The sequence below is a fragment of the Purpureocillium lilacinum genome (assembly GCF_023168085.1).
Source record: "Purpureocillium lilacinum CBS 284.36 DNA, scaffold_5, whole genome shotgun sequence".
NCBI lineage: Eukaryota > Fungi > Ascomycota > Sordariomycetes > Hypocreales > Ophiocordycipitaceae > Purpureocillium > Purpureocillium lilacinum.
In genome coordinates this window covers 3840743-3855976 of record NW_027072115.1, presented here as the reverse complement: position 1 = coordinate 3855976, position 15234 = coordinate 3840743, and the positions used below count along the sequence as shown (strand labels likewise).

At 61.8% G+C, this 15234-nt stretch overlaps 4 protein-coding genes across 4 annotated transcripts; 1 reads left to right on the top strand and 3 right to left on the bottom strand.

Annotated features, from left to right (window-relative positions):
• Positions 1–426: 426 nt before the first annotated feature.
• Positions 427–995, bottom strand: PLICBS_007767 (translocase of the inner membrane; the record flags this gene model as incomplete). Its single annotated transcript, XM_018321234.1, has 2 exons — positions 427–822; positions 927–995. 2 exons carry the CDS (start codon positions 993–995, stop codon positions 427–429), a joined length of 465 nt encoding a protein of 154 aa, XP_018181131.1.
• A 1176-nt stretch (positions 996–2171) lies between these two features.
• On the top strand, positions 2172–3127 carry PLICBS_007766 (uncharacterized protein; the record flags this gene model as incomplete). Its single annotated transcript, XM_018321233.1, has 2 exons — positions 2172–2622; positions 2880–3127. 2 exons carry the CDS (start codon positions 2172–2174, stop codon positions 3125–3127), a joined length of 699 nt encoding a protein of 232 aa, XP_018181130.1.
• Positions 3128–3415: 288 nt separating this feature from the next.
• PLICBS_007765 (uncharacterized protein) lies at positions 3416–4341 on the bottom strand (the record flags this gene model as incomplete). Its single annotated transcript, XM_018321232.2, has 3 exons — positions 3416–4095; positions 4158–4235; positions 4308–4341. The coding sequence occupies 3 exons, from the start codon at positions 4339–4341 to the stop codon at positions 3416–3418; spliced, it is 792 nt and encodes a 263-aa protein (XP_018181129.2).
• Positions 4342–12088: 7747 nt separating this feature from the next.
• PLICBS_007764 (uncharacterized protein) lies at positions 12089–13779 on the bottom strand (the record flags this gene model as incomplete). Its single annotated transcript, XM_018321229.2, has 2 exons — positions 12089–12586; positions 12691–13779. 2 exons carry the CDS (start codon positions 13777–13779, stop codon positions 12089–12091), a joined length of 1587 nt encoding a protein of 528 aa, XP_018181126.2.
• Between the last annotated feature and the right edge of the window lie 1455 nt (positions 13780–15234).

The window sequence follows — 15234 nt, the reverse complement described above, 5'->3', positions numbered from 1 at the left end:
CGTCGCGTGTCTTCCGTTCGGCCTCCTCTCTCCCCTCACTTCGCTCCCGTCCTCTTTTATCCCTTGTCCCGTTTCCCATAAGACACAAACGCTTGACGGGGGACGTGCTAGCCCCCACCTCTCGACTATCCAGACCGTTGCTCCGCTCATCGTGTCGGAACGCTGACCTCGCAGGCAAATTACCAGCATAGAGGTGGAAGAAATTGATAGGCGGGAAATAAAAATAAATAGAAAAAACACATGTAGTTTGTAGTACAATGAGTTGGGAGAGGCGTCGTCGTGGCCGCGGCCGGAGCGGGCAGCTATGCGTGTATGCTTCCCGCGCAGCCCATGCCGGGCTGCGACTGCGGTTTCGTCCAAACGGCGTCGTCATATGTCATCGTCCTGCCGTGGCCGTCGCAGATGAACCCCCGAGGAGAAGAAACACTACAGCGCCGCCTTCTCCATGCTCGGCGGCGGCTGCGGGACCTCGAGCTTGGTGGTGCCGCTCAGCATCTTGGAGAAGGCGATGCCGACGCCCTCGATGACGGCGAGCAGGACGGCGCAGCCGATGGCGCCGTTGCGGGCCGACTTGTAGCCGCCGCGGATGGCGAGGGAGCCGCCGGTGAAGAAGCCGGCAATGATGGCGTTGTAGGGGTCCTCCTTCTTGCGGATACCCTTGACGGCGCAGTCAAAGGTCGAGAAGAGGCCGCCCCAGACGCCAAAGTTGCCGCCCAGGACGGGGGCGCGCATCTTGACGGCCGTGATGGCGCCGATGCGCCGCTCGCCGTAGGGGGAGTTGCGGAAGCCCTTGATGCCGTGCCAGATGGTGCCGCCGATGGCCTAGTTGGCGCGTTAGCTTGCGAGTTCTGGGCGTATGATACCCGGCTTGGGGGACAGCGCGGCGCCGCATGCTCGTGCGCATGCATATTACGGGGTCAACGTACGCCCATGCAGAAAGCGCCACCGAAGTCGTTGAGGACGACCCAGGGGCAGGGATCGCGACCGTGATCCATGGCTGCTGCTGTGGTTGTGGTTGTGGAGGAAGAGGAGGAGGTGGTGATATCAGCCCGGGAGGCTACTCGACGCCGCGGGGAGGAGGAGCGGGTGTCGTCAAACGGCGCTGCGGATGGGGTGTCGTAGCAGTGGCTTCAATGCCGTCGCAGAGGTCGTCGCTATCGCCCGCGGGGAAGGGGAGGTGAACGCGTGGGAGGGCGGTGCTCGAGGCCAAGAGCGGTGGTAGTGGTGACGGGGCAAGGAGAGAGAAGAGTGACGAGAGAGAGCCCTTTTTTTCTTGCCCGGCCCGATGGATTCTTTCGGGAGCTCCGATTTTTCTCTGCCTTTGCCAATCAGTGGCCGTGGCGCGGCTCTGCGGGCTAGTGCCGGGAAAGTCTGCTTAGTCACCACCCGCCACGGCCAAATCGGGCCATCAATGAATGTCAAAGTGCTGTAAGCGAGTAGCGGGAGATGTGAAGAGCTAGATATGAAAAAAACCACCTTTGCCTGGAAGCTGGTTTGTACTTGCAAATGCTGCGAGGCCGTGGCGGCGAGTGCTGTCTCTTCCAGGTTCTCGTCCGGCGATCTCGTGCACGGGCGGCTCTATACTTGGCATGTACGACGAACAATCAGCCCAGTACACCTGGATCCCTCTGTATGAACACAGCGCCAAAGGATAAGCCACAGCCAAAGAACCAAAGGCACCCAGCAAGTGCAGCCATGCAGTAAACCATCCTTCAGTCGTGCAAATAAGACCGCCCCGCACAGGGTGGTAGTCCGTCGTCGTAGAATCAGCCGGAACATTACCCCGTGGCCCGGCCCCAAAGCCGTCCCCAAACTGCGGGGCACCAGTTGTTCGGCTTCCCCCGGCGCACCTGGGAACAGGCGCGCCGCCCGATCAAGGGGGGGCGCGCGCGACCGGCGACTTTCCCAAACTGGCTCGCCGACGCGCGCCCCGGAGCCGAAGCCCACGGAAAAGGCGCCCGGCCGATCGCCAGCCTGGCCACTACTTACACGACATACATAATAAGTAGGCATAGGTATAAATCAAACGTGCAGCCAACAACACGCGTCACCAACCACGCTCCCCTTTCAGTCTCAAAGGAACCCCGAGTCGTACCTTCTGTAGCATCTCATCTGCGCCAACGGTCCAACCAGACAGCACGAACCGCCGCCGCCGCCGATAATCCGCAGTCATGGCCCTCAAGGTCCTCCCCGCCTCCGCCCCCGACGTCCACCGCTCCGTCGCCATCGAGAAGCGCGCCTACGGCCCCAACCGCAGCAGCGTCGCCCTCTTCCCCGGCCCCTTTCCCGAACCGGCCCCCGGCGTGAGCCCCGACGCCGCCCGCGTCGACACCCTCCTCACGCAGTTGCGCGAGGACCCCGCCGCCTGCCGCTGGTTCAAGGTCGTCGACCCCGACATCCCTCCCGCTGCCGCTGGCGAAGTGGGCAGCGACGGTGACGGAAGCAGCGGCGCCGACGGCGAAATGGTCGCCTTCGCCATGTGCTACTTCTGGACTACGCCCCGCGACTCGCTGCCCCCGCGGCCCGCCTGGGGGCCCGGCACGAACCCCGAGGCGTGCGAGCTCTTCTTTGGGAGGTTGCGCGACGAGTGGCTCGCCCGAATGGCTGGCAAGCCGCATGCATGTACGTGGCCCTGCATCCGTACTTCCGTACATCCATCTACGCGTCCATACATCTTGCCTCCTTCTCCAGCCCCTGGCCGTCCCACATGAATGTCTCAAGTCACAACCGATCCATAAGCCTCTTCCAAACCCCCTTAATCCGTAAACCAAAGCACGGCATGTTGCTCATGCTCTTCCCCCAATGGGGGAAAAAAAAAACAGAGAAAACCTTCCCATTGATATTGCGACGCCGAAATCCCCGATGCTAACCTGCCCCAGATCTCAAGCTCCTGCACACGGACCCCGACCACCAGCGCCGGGGCGCCGGCTCCATGCTTCTCCAGCATCTCGCTGCCGAGGCCGACCGCCTCGGGCTCCCCACGTACCTCGAGGCCAGCGAGGAGGGCGCCCCGCTGTACGAGAAGAACGGTTTTCGCCGCGTCGCCACCATCATCACAGACCTGTCCCGGTGGAACGGGCCCGTCGACGCAGAAACCGTCTTGATGTTGAGACCAGCATCAGAGTAGTTTCCGACCAATTTCAATCGTCTTTGTTCTTGCGCGCCGCGTAGCCGTCACCCCGGATTTTCTTTAGCACCGTCGCTTCGAGGACATCGGTAGGAACGGCAAAAGAGGGCGCTTCCGCGTGTGCCTATTCAAGGATCTCGAAAACCTAGAATTGTTGAAATCAAACTATAAAGACGTTAATGTACATTTTGCAACTCCCACAAACGCCGACTCGCAGGGGTATAATCTATTTTCTATGCTTTTCGCCCGACTTTTCAGGGGGTGTCGGTCGTGCCACCATAGCCCCCCTTAGTAGTACTGCGGCCCCGCGAAGTAGTAGCCGCTGGTCGACAGCTGCAGGTCCATGCCCGCGCTTCTCGTCGTAGATAATGCGTCCGGCGCGTTTATGAAATCGCTCGGCGGCGCAGAGCTGACCACCCCGTGGCTCCCGCCCATCGGGTCCATGTGGCTCAGATCGGTGGAAAGCGAATAGTTGCTGCTGCTCAGCGGCAAGTCTCGGTCGTATGACGAGCGTTTCGGTTGCCTTTCGAGGTAGTTGTCGGTGGCTTCAGTGGCGCTCCTGTTCCGCTTTCTCGCCGCCATGCCGCTCGAGTCCTTGCGGAGCCGCACCTTGACTCCCTGGTCGCTGAACGTCCGCGTTAACGGCGTGGAATCTGCCATTCCGGGAAAGAGCTTCGTCGGGTACACCGTGAAGACGTTGGTGACGAGCTCCGATACGTAGTTGAAACTGGGCATCGAGCTGTGGTGGTCCCGTTCGTACAGCGTGAACAGCAGCCGGAACCTCCCTTCTCGCTTCACCGAAAGGTCCCCGAAGACGAAGAAACCGCCCTCGACATTATCCGTGTCCCTAAGCCGGTGAATAGACGAAGCGAGAGACCCGACCAGGTAATTTGACGGCACGTCTTGATCGTTGGACGCTTCGCCATACGTTTCCGGGACCAGCATTGATGTCATGAACAGGTAGGGGCCTAAAAGTCAGCACCGGTTAGGAATCCACGCTCCGGATCAAAAGGGTTTTCCCGTCACGTACTGTCGTATAGTCCGCTTTTGCCATCATGCCGTTTGTCCAACAACTGCACGATGGGAGGCGGATCGATCGGCTTGCGGTCTGGCTTGGTCAGCACCCAACAACGCGGCAACTCGGTTTGAATTTTTTCGCGCAACAACCCAAACGACGCACCTTTTTCTTTGCCAATAGCCACTCGAGCATGCATTGGCGCTTGTCTCAGGGTCAGTTGTCGCTGCGGATCGCCTTGGAACTTGTAATGTTGTTGCTGTTGTTGTTGTTGTTGTTGCTGGTGATGCAGATGCTGCTGCTGCGGCGACTGCTGCGGGTCGTCGGCCGCAAGAGGCAGCTCGCCGCCACCGAGATACTGGAAAGTCGAAGCATGTCTCCCTGGCTGAAGAAAAGGCAAATCTAGATAGTTGCCGGCATTTCCAGCCATGGTGAGGTCGGGTCGTGATCGTTGGTCGAGTTTGCTGCGGTCCCAAGAAAGCAAGCCTTCTGGTTGTCGGCAGTCAAGTACCAGGCCCATGCAGATACACGTAGGCAGAGAGACGCGTGGTGCGCTCCCTGGACAGTCTCGAGTTGGTCGTCGTCCTCTGGAAATGAAGGGCGGATGGATCGAGAGTTCGCCAGGAAAGGCGTCCCAGATAAAACCAACTGTGGATAGAGGTTAAGCCACGGCCTTGGGGTGGGCGCGGCGACACGAAACGAGCAAGACGCCAAAACGGGCTACACTACCATCATGCGGGCCGCCTGCAAGATGTGTGTGTGTGTGCGTTGAGCCCCCTCTGATACCACCAGCCCGAATGATGAGTCGGCAGTCCGCTGTAGAGCCCTCCCTGCCGCGGACCTGGATTGGTCGACCCCCCCGAGCGGCGCGGTCCTGTGGTCTTGGGTGGTGGTGCCCCTTGCGGGGGGTGGTGGGAGAAGAGGCAGCTCGTCGCCGCCGACGCAGCGGGCGACCAGGCAGATGGCAGGCAGGCGGGCAAGCAAGCAAGCACGCAACGCGGCCTCGGGCGAGCGAGCCGGCCAGGCCAAGGTCGGAGAGAGCCCTTGTGGCGGTGGCAAGCAAGTAAGAGACCTGGACTGGGTGCAAAGGTTCCCCTCCCCCAACGACGACAGGGAACCACGACGCTACCGCCAGGGATTGGCGGGACGGTAGATGACGGTTCAAGGTTCCAGAAGCTGAAGACGTCCGTCTGCGTGCGTGTGGAAAACGACGGCACTGGGTGGGCGGGCTGGCCGGATAGATTCCGCTCGCGGGTGGCTGGACGTCGACGAGGATGACCAAGGCCGAACGGCGCGATCTCTGTGGCTTGTATCAATCAGTCAGACAGCTCGATTCATCGGCCGCGGGGACGTCGGTTGATGTACGATGGCGTCAGAAAAATCCTCGAGGGAACAACGCAGCATAGCTGTCTGCGACGGCAAATCCCGCCCGACGGTCCAGCAGGAGCCGCGGCGCCTCGAGCAACCGCCTGCTATTTGGAGAAGCAGTCCGCTGATTCGTCTACGCATGAGTTCACGGAGCCGATCCAGGGACTCTAAATCTCGGACTTCGGTCTGTGCCCGCTGGCAACATTACAGTACCCTTGCCTTGCAGTGGAATCGGCATCAGGACGGGTCTGGCAACCAGGGGGGGGAGCCCCCACGTAGATAGTCTGGTTTAGGCTCGGGTCAGGCAGGCGGGAAGCGACATGACGGCCCCAGAAAGATGGCGATGGCGACTCAATGTGGTAGGCCGTCGACCAGTCGGGACAAAGGCGTCTGGAGCCAAGTCTCGTAGTGTCCCCTGCTCTCGACTGGGTAGGGACGGGCGGGCAGAGCTGGCCCAAGAGCATGCCATCTGCGGTTCGGTTGTTGCGCATCAAACAGTCCCAGGAGCCGCCTTTGCAGGAAGCAAAGGGGGCGTATGGTACATGAAACTCGTTTGGGATGGGCAGATGAGATCCCCATCGAGCAGCCGGGCCCAGAACCGCGGACCGGCGGAGCAGCACATGGTTGATGAGGGACCCGGGCTATATCTGGCACGGAGGACGCACGTACATACGTACTCCGTAGGTGCTTCGTACCAACGTACCTCACGTACGTAGCTGCTGCCCGCCAACGGGGTGTGCTTCGCACACACACATGGCATGGCTGGGTGGGTTGGTCGCCGCAGCCAATGAGAAGCAGATTGTCCGGAGCTGGAGAGGTGGGCGAGATCTGTCCCGTGCAAGTGCGCGATGCAGTAGCCAGGCCAGGCCGGGGTTGCAACGGCGACGACGCAAGTGCTCGCACAAGCTCCTTAATCCACGCTTTTCAAAAGGTCTGAGGCGTTCAGATGATGAGGGGTAGCCGATAAGTTAGGTATCCCACGCAAGTTCGCCAGGGTGGTGGGCGGCCGGCTGGGCTGGCCGGCTGGCGGGCTGGGCTGGCAGCCAAAGCCGGATGGAGCAGGGCGTGTGGTGTCTGCGTTCCTGCGTCCCAAGATCCCGAGAGGTGTGCTCATGAAAACCTCCGTCGAGTGGGTACAGGTATAGGTGCCGCTCCGGACATTGTGGCCTGTTGCTCCGCACTTCCGTGACCCGTGGGCTCCGAGTTGGGACACAGAGGCGCAACGCGTGCTGGCAAGCGCGAGGGCAAGGAGCATGGCCCCCCCAAGGCCCATAGTCGAGAAGGCATATTGACCGGGGTAGGGTTAGGAGGGAAGTCGGCCGGGTGGCATGGCACGACGAGCAGTTCGCCAATCACACGGAAGTCGCCTGGGTGGCCCATGGCGAGCTGGGCGTGGCCAGATGAAAGAGACCATCCAGACGGTTTGCCCGTGGATGTCTTGACCTGATACTTGCCCGCGTGCCCAGGACGAGACGGGGAGGTTTGACTCGCGTGGCCCCGTCTCAAGGCAAAGAACGCTCGTAGATGGGCTCGAAGAAGGTTCTGTTCCACCGAGGACGTTGGCCATTCTCGGAGCGAATGCCGAGGCTCCCATAAGGCTGCAAAGATGGAGACGTGCCGAGTGGGTTCCGGTGACGATGCCCTCTGCTCCTGCTCTCGCCAGACCCCGTCTCGATGGAGCCAGCTTCATGCCACAGCGGCGTGCGGGACAATCAGCAACCAGCATGGCACAGCCGAGCCCCGTGTGGACGCACGCCACGTCAATCTGGCAAGGTCAGGGCCTCGAGCAAGAGCTGTCAAGTCTGTCGGGTCGGGGTCAAAGTCCCTAGCATCGCATCGGGGAAGCCCCGATTCCCACCGGGTCATCGCGATTGGTCGGTCAAGTGAGGCCGTGGGGGGGGCGAAGAGTCGCGTGGAAGCCGTGGAAGGGGGGCAAGTCGACCGACGGCGAGGCGAGGTGCTCAGAGGTGAGATTAAGGTGAAAACGGGCGACGCCCAGCGCAGCCCCGGCGCAGGGGAGGAGTCGAGTCGAGGGAGGTGAGGGGCGCGCCAGCGACCGTTTCAGGGCGCCTATTCCGTAACGGGCGCTAGGAGGGCGCCTGAGGGACGCGACGGGAGGCTTTCCATCAAAATTGCCCGCCCTGGTGGGCTGAATGGGAGTCGAGGTCCCGTCAGATCTCCCGTCTTGCGCGCGCCGCCTTAAGGCTCAGCCAGCAGCGACAGGTGTCGCGACTCAATGCGCGCCGCAGGCATTGTGCGAGTATGTCGAGGCGACGGCTCACGAAGCCGACTGCACCTCAGCTGGGTAGCGCGGGCGGGACAAGAGGATGAGACGAGCAGAGTTCGACAGGGTCGTCGAGCAGGGCGACGAGCGTCTCGTCTTTTTTTTTCCAACGTTCTCCTCGCCCTTCTTCACGAGGGCTTGCACGGCTGTGCTGTAAGATACTAGGTATCTTACGTACAAGGTGACCTGCGTCGTACTTCGTACAAAGCAGGTACTCCGCAGTGTTTCCTTCCTTGCGTTCCGCTGCCTGACCAAGCTTTGGTGGCTCTTTCCTGTCGCATTCCGAGCACCCTGCACTTGCGCGTGCACCTGCACCTGCACCTGCCCCAGGCCAGCCAGCTCCTGGTCGGCTCCTGCCACAACAGCCGCAGCAAGAAGGAGGCACTGGGCACCTACGGGGTACTCGATCAATGCTAATACCTTGTTTATCTCGCATGGTACCTAGATTCTGCAGCGATGCCGTCAAGGCGGCAAAGTACTATTTTTGGTTGCTCGAGGGACTTGGTCAGGTTGGAAACCTCGCGGGTACGAACGTGCGACACCAGCACCAAGTCGGGCTCAATGGAGAGACTCGAGCCTTCCATTCTGGGCAGCAGGTGGCCTTATTGCAGACCCCTCATCAAGAAGAAAATGCAAGCACAAGCACAGGCCCCTTCCTGCTCTGTGCTTTCCATGGGCCGCTGCTGCTGTTCCAGGTGGCTGTTGTTGCCGTCGTTGTTGCTGCGCATCATCGGCGTGCGGGTGGGATGGCGAAGGTACCTTCCAGGTTCCTGGCAACTTGAACACGCCTCACCGCGCAGGTTGGCAGGCCCTGCCCTGCCTTGCCCTGCCCTGCCCTGTCTGGGCGGCGTGGCCACAGGCGGCGGCGTGGGCATTCCATGGGGGGGCATGGGGCGGCCATCGGCGTTGGACCCTCCCACTCCAAGCCGGATGGAGGTTCCCAAGGTTCCGTGGGGACCTTCAGCTTCAGCAGTCGACCTTTGATGGTTACAGCAGCCCAGACAAGGCGGATGGATCTGCAATGTAACGACGCACCCGCACACACTCTCGTTGTCTCGCTGGCCGACGCTCGCTCTCTCACCTTCCATCCCGCTGCGTTTGCCTTCCATTTGATTTCGATGGAGGCGTGCCTCCAAGCCCAGCCCGGTCCAGCCAGCCAGCCAGTTGCCACGCCGCCGCCCCATCACATGGAACTCTGACCCTCTCATCTTCCGTCCACCTCTGACGTATTCGCAGACATGGCATGAGTCGAAGCAAGGCAAACAACAGCCCGCAAAAGAACAAGATGAAGGAGATTTTTTGACTTTTTCGCATCGTGTTCCGCCGACGAAGCCCTTCCCCGGCCAATCGCACAGCGACAGCCCCGGCGATGGGCTCCTGAAGCAGAACGTCACATCATCATGACTGTTGCTCCTCTTGCCTCGCCGTCGTTTGCATTGCCCTCGTTTCCGGCGGCGGTCTGCGTCTCGGCCGGTTCCCAATGTGGACTTGACTCGCCTCTCGCCGCGCCCGTGCTTCGTATGGGCGCGGCTGCTCACGAGCACTTACAGCCGTCGGGGCCGTGCAATAAGACTTGGCTGCGAAGAAGGACTGGCGTTATTAATTCCGCGCGCCATTCGAAGCAGAGGCTCGTACGACCGCCAAGCTTGCCGCCCCCCTGGCCGTTAGTTGCTTATTACGGAGACTTTCCCCTGACGCACACGCACGTGTTGCTCGTCCGCTTTGTCTGCGCTGTCGTCGTCGTCGTCGTCTTCGGCCTGTGGACTCTGGTGGAGAGTGCTAAGGCTCACGGGGACAAGCAAGCTTTGCATGAACCCATCGCAGGAGGGTATCATTATCAATCACGCAGAGCCGCCAAGCTCGGTGCGAGGCCCCTCCACCCCCCCCCCCCCCCTCTGGATGCCCTGTGCGAGCCTCGTGGGAACGCAAAAGACGCGGTTGCTGCGAGACACAGACCTACGAGTATGTCGCGGCCCGATCACGACGGCCTCGCGCCTCCGCCGCCGACGTGCCGCGCGCAGACTCGTGGGATCCATTGCTTCCGCCGTGCTTCCACCGGTCTCCTCTTTTATTTTGGGTTTTCTTCCTCCGGCGCTCGGGTTCCCTGAACCGGACTACTACTACCTTCGTACTACTACTGCAATGGCGTCGGCACTGATGCCATTCTAGCGGCCGCGTACCAAGATCTAGAGCTGGCCGCAAGCCGACATTGCGCATGTGCTGCGCTGCTGGCCCGGTCCATTGCACGTTTGCCCTGCTCCAGATCCAGAGAGCGGTCGAGCCCACTTGACCATGCACCGAGCTGGTGGGCGTTTGCTGTTGAACGCTTTCTCCCCCCATTCGACAGATTGATCACATGTCTGCATGCTATAGCACGTTGAAAATAGCTCGCGCGGGTCCATCATCGTCATCCTGTCTATATCGTTCAACGTGCGATGGGGCGGGAGGATCCGTCCCCGTACCACCACTACGCCTCACCGTTTGATGCTGTTGGTGTATTTGTCGTCGACGAGTGTCGCGCGTCAGTTGAAACGATGGCAATGACGCACGCCGCCCACCCCTGCCTATGAGACGAGGCTCGCATCCCACCTGGTGCTCCCACGAGGCCAGCACGGACTACGTGACATCACGCCATACCCGGTCTCCTCAATAATCAACTGACAGCTGCGAGGCGCATGCTGAAGCAGAGCATCCCATGCATTGACCAACTCTGCCTGTGTGTTTGGGAGCCCCCACGGCCACCGGCCAGCACGGGGTGCCATGGTGCCCCAGGCAGGCAGGGGGAGGAGGGCATCGTCCAGGCCAGGGTAAGCGTCCGCATCCCGCGTCCCCATCGGAGCTTCCACATGGGTATGGACACAGGCATGGGCATGGGCATGGGCACGGGCATGGATGAGCATGATTTGCACCACACACCGGACGCATGGCCGTCCGTCCCTCAGCACTCCAGGCATGGCCGCCTCCGGGTACCGTAGCCAGAGGAGACATGGGGCACCCATTGCCGTCGACAGCCGTCCTCGGTGGTCGTCGTCCTCACCGTTGCAGCATCGTGGGGGTTCACGCGTGGGAGATGCGGGCTGTCGAATCAACCTGAGGCAGACGATGACCGTGCGGCGCAGACGGGCAATTTTTAGACACAACGAATGACGACAGCGGGGGCATCTCGTGCTCCGGGACTCTCCATATTGCCCGTAATTTGGCTTTTCTTCTTCATTTGTCGGCCTGGTATGCTTTTTTAAAATTTTCTTTGGGGGAGAATTCTTCTGGATTTTCTTCCAGAAAGAAGTCACAACCCAGGGTTTCCCTGCAGTGAGATACACTCTCTTCGCCGCCGCCGCCGGTGCTGTGAGGGAGGCAAGCGATGCATTCCCAGCGTCATTCTCTTCTTATTTTGTGCCCTCAATCACGCCCATTGACGCCCTTCGCCAATGCAATGCCTCTCGCTTGCTCATAAATTCGCCCGGCGCGGCACCTTGCCTAACCCAGGGAGCCCGGTAGACGCCTCATTTACACGCGTATAGCTCGTGTCCCAGAGGGCGGCCGGTGGCCACTTGCTCGCGTCCACGCGTGCTGACAGGGCGCAGCCGGCCTTACCTATTACTTACTTACTACTTGCACTCCGCGGGGGGGAAAACCCGCAAAGTAATGACCGCGTGCGCGTGCGCAGCAGTTCCTCGGTGATGGGCCGCCGGCCGGGAGGGACGGAGGGAGGAACGGAGAGAGGGAGGGAGGGGGAAAGACCGACGACCCTTGGCGTGACAAATAACAAATAGGAGCTGTAGTAGACTCTCGCGTGCGCGCGCTCCGTTTCCTTTCCTTGCCCCCGTCCCCCCGGTGGACTTGACGAGAAGGAGGAGGAGTAGTAATAATAATACGCGCATGCTCGCTTGCGCTTGAATGGGCAAGACGAGCGGTGGCGGAGCAGCCGCAGCAGCAGCGACCGCCGCAAACGACACGCGTTCGCAGAAGCGAGAGGGGGTACACGGCCGAAGTATTAAAAAAATTGGTTCTTTAATATTTGTGGTACATGCGCTGATGATGATGATGTTGATGATGTGCCTGAGCTTCTTCTTTGTTGTTGTTGTTGCTGCTGTTGCCGTTGTCGCTAGAGGTATCCATGTGTCGAAATATCCCAAGTTTGCACCTCGCCCACCCTTTTACCACGCATGGCGGGCCTTTTTTACGTGCGCTCGTCGACGTCGTCGTCACCCGCCCTCGCCCTTGCCCACGTCCTCCCTCCATCGTCTAAATTTACGCAGGTTTCTTCGCGGCTTCAGGCGCGCGCTCGTCCTCGTCATGCCGTCCCGCCGGCGCTCCCGCTGCCCCCCGTGCCGGCCGTCTCGCTCCGCGCCGGGCTCGCCTCCTCTTTGGCCTCCCGCATGGCCGCATCCGTCGCCGCTGAATCTGCATCCGCGTCCGCCGCCGTCCTGCCGCCGCCGCCGCCGCCGAGCATGCCCGTGGTGTCGGCCTCCCACTCGAGGCGCTCGCGGACCATGTCGCGCTTGCACCACCAGACGGAGATGGCGCCCCAGAGGGCGCACCACAGGAAGGGCACCGCCCAGCACACGCCGTACGCGGCCGTGGCGGGCACCGGGTGGATGACGGCGATGACGGTCAGGGGCGCGGCCAGCAGGAGCGCGGGGATCGACCAGAAGAGCGACTGCACGTACAGCATCCGCCGGAAGCGCGGGCTGGCGCGGTACCGCGCCGCGAGGGCCTCGCGGTAGGGGCGGCCCGCGCCGGCGTTGACGGCCACGACGTCTTCGATGAAATAGTACACGCCGGGGTGGACCTGGTGTTTCGCAAACGGACGACGGTCAGCATATGCTTTGCCCACGAGGGAGGGGCATATATCTACATATCGGCGGATTGGGTTTGGTTTGGGTTTCAACATACCGGCTCGCCCTTGGCCGTCGAGCTGATGCGAAACGGCGCAGGCCACCCCATGGCGTGGAAGAGGGTAATCAGCAGCAGCGAGCCGCCGAGGCAGTACAAGATCGCCGGGGCGGGCATGCACAGGACGCGCAGCCAGACAATGTGCGGGGCGCTGCCGACGACGAAGAGCGCCGTGACGGCCGTGATGGTCACGACGGAGACCCAGGTCAGCATGTCGAAGCACCAGCGGCTGTCTGTGCCGAGCGGGCGGTAGAAGCGCTCCTTCTTGATGAGGCGCAGGGTGCGGATGGCGAACTCGAGGTACGTGGGCCCGCCCCAGATGGTGGTGACGACGGCGAAGATGATCCAGCCCTCGACGTGGCCGGCGTAGTGCAGGCCGTAGTACAGCGCGATGGGCAGGGCCGAGGCGTCGACGAAGACGAGGAAGGCGAAGATGAAGAGCCGCCAGCGGCGCCACCCGTGGTGCCACGTGAAGGGCAGCTGGGGCAGCAGCTGCGGGTTGTCGTCATAGTACTCCTCGAGGGTGCGCCCGCGGCGCTGCCACTCGCGCCGCGTCGCCGCGCGCGAGTCGTAGTAGGCCGGGGCGGGCGGGCGCAGCGCGTACGAGAGGCTGCGCCGGGGCGCGTCGACGCTCAGCCGCCCGAAGCCCGGGAGCTGCTGCTGCTGCCCGCTGCTGTTGCTGTTGGGGCCGGCGAGGCTGCCCGGCGAGATGGGCGACGTCGGCGCCGTGGCGCTGCCGGCGGGGCGGCCGGAGCCCGGGCCCGTGCCGGCTCGGGGAGGCACGTCGTCGGCGGAGAGGTGGGGGAAGGTGAGGTGGGCGAGCCGCGGCGGGGGCACGTCGCTGAAGCTCACGTCGCGCCGTGCGTCGCCGGCGCTGCCGGGCGCGGGCTTGTTGTTGTTGTTGTCCGTCGTGGTGGTGTTTGTGTTGGCGACATGGTCGGCGGTGTCGGTCGCTGCGGCATTGGTATCGACGACTGGCCGGTCAGGGCCGCTTCCACCGCCGCCGCCGCTGTTCGTCCGTATGCCCAGGCCGTTGGCCAGCGCCGGGTCGGACTGCAGGTGCAGGCTCCCGCGGCGGACCTCGGGCATCGTCTGGTCCGTGTGTTCGGCCGGGCCCTCGAGGGGGGGATGGAGGAGGAGGAGGAAGAAGAGGTGGCGACTCTACGCGCGGCGCGTGCGGGAGGTCAATTCGAGTCGCGGGATCGTGTGCGCGCCATCCATGCGTTGCGCCTCGAGGTATGTATGTTGCTCGTCGTCGTCGCTGTCGTAGCCGTTGTTGTTATCGTCGCCAGGAGCTCGCTTCGTCTGTCTTGCGACTGTGGCGAAAACACACACACACACACACGCGGGAGAGAGAACTCTCGTGCTTCTTCACTAATGCGTAAGAAGAGAAAGGCAAAGAGGTGAGTGGTTGGACAAAAACGTCGCTTCTTTGGGGAGATTCGTCGGTGGTATGGGGAGAAGAGAGCTGAGACACGGGAGGTTTAAACGTCGTCGTGGTTGATAGTGGTGGTGCAAATTCGGGAAGTGTGGTCGATCAAGGCAAGGTCAGTCCCGTAGCTGAAGCAGCAGCAGCACCGGCACGGCACACAGTGCGCGCCGCCAGCCGGGGGGGGCCACGAGTGGGAACAAACAAGCTATCCTGGGCTGAGACCAGACACACACACACACGCACACACAAAGATGACGTTCCAGGCGCCGAGACCCCAGCATCCCGGCAAGCCCCAGCGTCGGCCGCCCCGGCGACGTCATCCTTTTTTTTTTCTCCCTCTCGTCCTTCAGCCTGAAGACGGACGGAAACAAGCACACCACTTTTTCCCTCGACTCACATCGCAGAGCAATGGCTCACATGGATAACCAACCAAGCAACCCGCCCAGTAATACTAACAATAGCCAACGTTAGTAGTATTAGCTGACTGGCATGAGTCTATCCGGGGACCCAGAAGGCGGTTCCACCCGCGTTCCGCGTCTTTATTGAAGACGTGTCGCTCTCGCGCCCGACCGACGGGCCATGGGCATTTCAATTCATGCGGCCCGGTTCGGTCGGCTTGTCGGCGCCTACGAAAGCCGTCTCGCCTCCACCCCCGTGCCACCCTCACAACCCTCGTCCAGCTCCGGGCGCGCACGCCGCCGCCGCGATGATGGCTTTCAGGGACGTGACAAAGCCAGCGACACCCTTGCTTGACCTTTGTTTAATATGCCGCCATGGCCAGGACATTACTCTGCAAGCACGCGTACATCAGACATTGGCGCGTGTTCCTCCTAGCCGACAAAGAAGAGGGAGAGGGAAATTTTGCTCGGGTTCAGGCTCTGGCTGCTAGCCTATCCTTACACAGCGATTAGTGAGCCGGGTGCTTGACTTGGCTTTGCTTTGCGTCCCGTCGTCGCGGCGCTACAGTATGGCGTTGCATTTTCAGCATCCAGATTCATTTCCTGCGCTTCCGGACGCCATGTCCATGTCCATGCCCCCCCGGGTCGGGCACACGCTCCCGGCCGGCATCACGGCACTCTGCTCAAAGTCCGTTTCGTTCCAGCCTGTTTGTT